The sequence below is a fragment of the Talpa europaea genome (assembly GCF_964194135.1).
Source record: "Talpa europaea genome assembly, chromosome: 5".
Classification (NCBI taxonomy): domain Eukaryota; kingdom Metazoa; phylum Chordata; class Mammalia; order Eulipotyphla; family Talpidae; genus Talpa; species Talpa europaea.
Genome location: NC_140071.1, coordinates 47,500,694 through 47,506,693, shown reverse-complemented (window position 1 = coordinate 47,506,693; position 6,000 = coordinate 47,500,694). Strand labels below are relative to the sequence as shown.

The window sequence follows — 6,000 nt, the reverse complement described above, 5'->3', positions numbered from 1 at the left end:
AGATGATACTTTCTGGAGCTTTCATGGAGAACAGTGATGAGACTCACATACTGAGACTCTAGGCAGCACTTCATTATGGAATTTTCGACTACCCTCCCTCGGCCCCACCCCCAGCTAGGTTGGGAACTGTGCCTTTGGATTCCTTTCCTTTTTCTTCTTTCCTTCCTTTTGCCTTTCCATCCCCTTCTTCCTTTGGTCTCCTTTCTTCTTTCCTTCCACCTTCTTTCCCTCCCTCCTTTCTTAGTTTTTTTCTCTCCATTTTACTCCCTCTCTTCCTCCCTTCCCAGCTCCTTCCTCTTTTGAAACCTTACACCGCTCCCTTCCAGGTATAAGACAGGCAATACATAGCCGGGGAATTAAGGGTTTGACTTCATTTTGCTGTATTATAGCAGGGATGGAGAAGCAAACTTTTAAACTTTAGACATCCAAGGACATTTAAAACCTAACAAATACATGCAGATCCCCCAGAAATCTGGCTAATAATTTTGAGACATCAGCTGTCTTTATGCAATATCTCAGGAACAAAAGATAACCTATCAGTTGCCACATATGTACTGTGTATAGTCTCCTGTTACTTCTTGAGAGGCTCTTCTGGAAAATCCCACACTTACAGGTGTGAGTAATATTGCTTTTGTTTTTCTTTTATAGATAATTAGAAAAGGGATTCAAATGATTTGGTGAATTTACCTTTCCTCATTTTCTCTTTGTTATTTTTTTCCTCTTTCTTTCCTTTCATTTACTTCTCTTTGTGAAAACATTTGTATTTTTGGCTTGGGTCAATTTACCATGAGTCTTTCAAATTGTCTTTCTGCTCATAGGTCATTTTTGCATGTCTTCCTAAAGTTCTTCTGTTGCTTTACTGCCCCCACCAATCTCAATTTGGCTATAAAAGGCCTTAAAAAGTTACACATATGAAATAAGGATAGATTATATTGCTAACTTAAATGACCTTAGCCCTCCTGCCTAATCCCCTTTTGCTTCACTTTCCCTTCTGTGGAAGAAGGAAGTGTATTAGTTTTGCTTTTATACATAAGAAATCACCACACATTAAAGCAGCTTAAACAACACACATAGCTCACAGGTTCTGTGGGTCAGAAGTCTGAGCAAGGCTGTGTGGGTCCTTTGCCTGAGATGGGGCTGCAGCCTCATCTCAAGGCTACAGGAAGGAAGCGTTCCCTTTCCAGCTCTCCTGCTCCTTTACAGGACTTACTTAGTTCCTTTCAGTTTATTGGACTAAGGGCCTTAGTTTATGCCTAGCTCTTGGCCAAGGGCACCCTCAGGCCCTTGCCATATGGGCCTCCCTAACATGGCTGTTTGTTTTATCAAAGCCAGCTAGAGAGCTCCTAGCAAGGCTGTATTACATAATCACTGAAATGATATCCCCATTACCTCTGACATACTCCATGGGTAGGACGCAAGCCACAGGTTCCCCCACACTCAAGGGGAGGGGATTCCACAAAGGCAGAACACGAGGAGGTGGGAATAATTGGTGACCATTTTAGTAAGTCCACAACAGAGTGATTTTGAGGCAGAAAAAATCTGAGTTCCTTAGAAAAATACTGTCAGGCCTGTATTAATACCACTCACATGCCTTATAGGAGGCCTTTATAGATTATGACTAATACCAAAATAATAATATAATAACGTTTCTCTTTGTCTCTGTGGCCTATGGACTAGGATTTTACTTCTAAAAATGACTTGTTTGCCTTTTTTTTTTTTTTTTTTTTTTTTTAACCACTAGAAATCTCATCAGCCTCTCTGGATGATAAAGTCACCAGGGAAAGATCCCTAGTGTTGATCTTAGTTTTGGCAGGACTGACTCAGCCCTGTGGGCAGCTAAGGCTCTCTAGGTCTTTGTTAGAAATCCCTCCACCCTAAAGGAGCCACTTATGGGGCAGGTGTGGTAATAACCACAAGCAAGACCCACACTTATTTAAAGCTGAGGCATTTAATTAGGTCCAATTCATTAGTTTTTGGAAAGTGTTTGAAAGACCTTTGATTCCAATTCCTTCAGCAGATTGGGAGGGGGCCCGGAAAGCTTTAGCTACCCTTGGCTTGATCCACGTTTGACTTGTATTAAAACTGAGGTTTATTCCCGCACCACCACCACCCCCGTTCTTATAGCAGGGTGTAGTTTATATATTCATTTGAATACAAAAGGTCCTCCTCTATCTTGAGGAAGAAGGATCTTTATTGTATACGATCTGTTGTATAGATTTATAATGATTAATGTCTCTGACTTTAGACTCTCGTTAAAATAATCGCATATGTGAATCTACGTTGAGGGACGCGGGCAGATCAGATCCACCGGTGCTTTCTTGGGGTAGAGGCTCGCGGAGAGGCTCGCGGAGCGTGGGCACGCTGTGCAGCACCCTGAATCCCCATTTTCAAAAAGGCGCCAAGTTTGGTGACTCCACCGCAAGTCCACTTCCCTTGAGGAGCGGGAGAAACGCTGCCCAGAGCGGAGAAGTTAGGGGGGCACTAAGCGGGGCCCAATTCGGGGACCCCACACCGCGGGAGGGGCGCTAGGACCCAGCCACCCGCCGGCCTCGGGACGCGCCTGGGGAGTGAAGGCGCAAAGAAGCTCCGGCTCTCGGCCCCTGAGTCCCTCGGAACTACCAGACCCTTCCCGTGGGCAAGAGGCGGGGGGTAAGCAGTAACGCACCCCTGTGCCCTCGGCGGGGCTGCGGCGCGGGGTACGGGCACCCCGGGGCGCCCGGCCGCCGTCCGCTGCCAGGATGGACCCGTCGCGCCGCCCGCCGAGCGCCCTCCAGGTGAGCCCCCCACGCACGCCCCGCGAGCAGCGCGCCGCGCACCAGCCGGGGCCCGCCCTCTCCCACCTGGGCACCCGCCGGAGGGGCGAGCGGCGGGGCTGGGGGGCTAGCCGCTAGGCGTTAGGGTGGAGAGGTGCAAGCCCAGCGCTGTCCCCCGGGGTCCTTTCGGACAACCCCGCAGCTGCGGAGAGTCTCTTTCCCTTCCCCTCCTCGTTTCTGCGTGTCCGGGGCGCAGCGCTCTTCTTCCCAGCAGGGAGCACCTCGCGTGTCCGGCGTGACCGCAGGCGTCGTCATCCCAAGCAGCGCTCGCCCACTGCCCGCCGCGTCCGCCTCCGTGAGGCGCCTCGCTGCGTGCGCCGCGCTTTCCCTGGAGTTAGCCGGGGCTGCTACGTCGAGTCAGCTCCCCCGGTTCCTGTTGCACCCCGACTTTCCCACGCTCTCACTGCGCCTTGGCGGTGCCCTGCTTTCCTCCTCTTGCTTCACTGGCTGTTTAGGTGCCTCCTCTCCGAGAAACGAACCGCCGCCAGCCCTAAGCCCGGATGGGAGGGGGGTTGTCCAGGCGAGGGATGGGGGTTGTCCAGGCACCTGAAGTCTCGGGGCCCTCTCTTCCGCCCTCGGGACTGCGCGATCCCGGGGTCCCACTTCCACCCGCACTCTCAACTCCAGGGGCAGACTGAGCGTGAGGTTCAAACCACTCGCCTGAGGGGGAGGGGATGCGAAATGAAACGTAGGTACAAAGAGGCTCACGCCGTGGGTGTAGAAAAGCGCAGATGAGAATGATCTGTGCTGTTTAGAGAGGGGGCGATTCGTCCAAGGGGGAAGTCTGCGCAGGCGGTGCTGCCACTTTAAACTTACGGGTGTTCTGTTGGGCGTCAGCGAGTCACCTGAAATGAACTTAGTTATTAGGATCAAGTAGACATGGTCCCCTCGACTGTTTCTGGAGATGAGACTTGCACCGCTTTTATGAAGGTTGCCTAGGGGTCTTCAACCATCACCAGGCTCTTTTGTATCGTCTATACTAGCCTTGACTATATCCATCTGCTTCTGGCTCATTACCATACGAGTTCACAGTATCCAGTTTGCAGAAATACGGTGTCAACAAGTTGCTCTGGGTGAGCAGAGTTTAACTAGACCTGCAAGACCACCGCAGTTGAGCTGTGTCTATGTTTGCCCCAGCAGCCTTTTCTTTAAAAAAAAAAAAAAATTATTTATGCTCAAGGCACTGAGTGGTGTGCCTGCTGTGACAGTAACAGAGGCAACTATCAGAACCTGAAGTCAAACTTGTGCTAACCTCACGAAAGAGACTTCTATACTGTGTTTTGGGAGACAATCAATACAAACATTTACCCAGGGCCGGAGGGGGTAAGTGAGGAGCAGAGGACACGCCCTCTAGGAGTTTAATATCTGCTGACTTGCTTTGCCAGTTCTGCTCCATTGCCCCTCTGACCTTGAATAAGCTATTTTAACTTTGCAGGGTTTTCCAAGAAACGAAGCAAACAAACAAACATTACTCCCCCCCCCCCAACAAAAAACAAAACCAAACAGAAAACCCCCAGAAGAATGAAAATTTACCAGCAGTGGAAAGAGCTTGCTTTGGGGAGCCAGGACTAGGTTCTGAGCTCTAGCTGTACTTCTGACCAGCTGTGAAACTTTGGGCATGCCACAAAAGGGCTCAAAAGAGCATTATATTCTGAACTCCACTCTGGCAGAAACTTGCCAAGCTTCCATAGTCTAGTTCTTTGCATTCTAGATTGTACTTGGTTGCACAGAGTATCCTGTGAAGGATACTAGATCAGAATTGTGGGTGAACTGAATTTTAATTACAATAATTTATAGGTCCACACAAATCCTAAGGGCTTAGGGAAATAAGCTTGGCTGGTTAATACTTAGAATATGCTGTGAAAGAGCTCAAATAGAAAGTCCTGTTTCAGTTAGAGCATGGTTCCATAAAATGTCCTTTTTGTGATTTTAGAACACACTCACCAAAACTAGGGAGGTTCAGGAATGGTAGAGGAAGCCCCAAACTGGTCCCTCAATAGATGAGGGCTGAGTGTGCTGCATATCTCATGGTGGCCTCTTGGGTTGTACTCCATAAACTATTTACCTGGGAATGACTCAGTTAATATTAGCTGCACTGAAAAACAGTTATCACTTTTGTAATGAAATCATCTTCAGACAATTCAAAGCTACATTAAAGAATTTAGCGGTTACATTAAATTTAGAATGTGTAATATTGCTAGATTTTATTGAGATAAGATTGTTTTAGAAAGCATTGCCTTTTTATTTAACTTCAGGAAGGAAAATAAGCAGAATGATTATGTCCTCTTAATATATTTTTAAGTGTCTTAAAAAAGCAGAAGTAAACACAACACAAATTACAAAAAACTTCTTTTCTTCAGGTTTCCAGAGGTGAGTATTATCATCATTGCCATAGTGGTGAATAATGATTTGTCACTCACCCTGATCCAGGCTTTGTTCTAAGCACTTTATGTACATAGTCTCATTAATCCTATCAATACCTGCTGAAGGAAGTGCTATTATTTCTTTCACTTATACAGGGTGAGGGAACTGAAGCTTCCTGCTTGAGATCACACAGCTGGTTGGTTACTAGAGCTGGACCAGCTACTTGGAATTACTTATCATGATCCAAGCACTAACAACCTACTAAGTGTCAGGTACTTCATACACTTGTAGTGTATGAGATTAATAACTCTTTATGAATGGTCATTCTGTTTATACTTTCTTGCTCTTATCAGTATGATTGGGTATATTTTCATAAGAGCAAAGTAGTTTACATTTTTGTTTTTAATTGTAAAAATCTGACTACAGAGGGATGGATGTGCTATATTTTTTTTTAACCAATTTCCCATGACTGGGCCTTTGGATTTATTTATATGTTTTCCAATCAAGTAGAGTGCTACCATAGTGGGACTTCTCATTTATTTATTTCTGCACACCTGTTCAGGTATTTCTGGTGAATCAACTCCAAGGAGTGAAATTACTGTATGAAAAAGCATGGTTATTATTTGATATGTACTTTTCAATAGATTTTACCAACTTGCCCTCATAAAAAGAAGTATCACTTCCAGTTTGGGGTTCAGTTTTCCTGCTAACATGTTTTTGGGCTTTTGGTAAATCAATAAATCTGAATGAATCTTATATATTTTGCACACTAGTGATGGTGGGACTTGTTGGCTGTCAAGATCTTTTCTGCAAATATGTCCTA

At 46.2% G+C, this 6,000-nt stretch overlaps 1 protein-coding gene across 1 annotated transcript in view; it reads left to right on the top strand.

Annotated features, from left to right (window-relative positions):
• Nucleotides 1-2,738: 2,738 nt before the first annotated feature.
• PDE8B (phosphodiesterase 8B) overlaps nucleotides 2,739-6,000 on the top strand; it is a gene marked incomplete at both ends in the record, with an annotated part of 202,820 nt that continues 199,558 nt past the window's right edge. Inside the window, one exon of the mRNA XM_084233803.1 lies at nucleotides 2,739-2,774. Coding sequence (XP_084089929.1) covers nucleotides 2,739-2,774 — 36 coding nt within the window. The remainder of the gene's footprint in view (nucleotides 2,775-6,000) is intronic.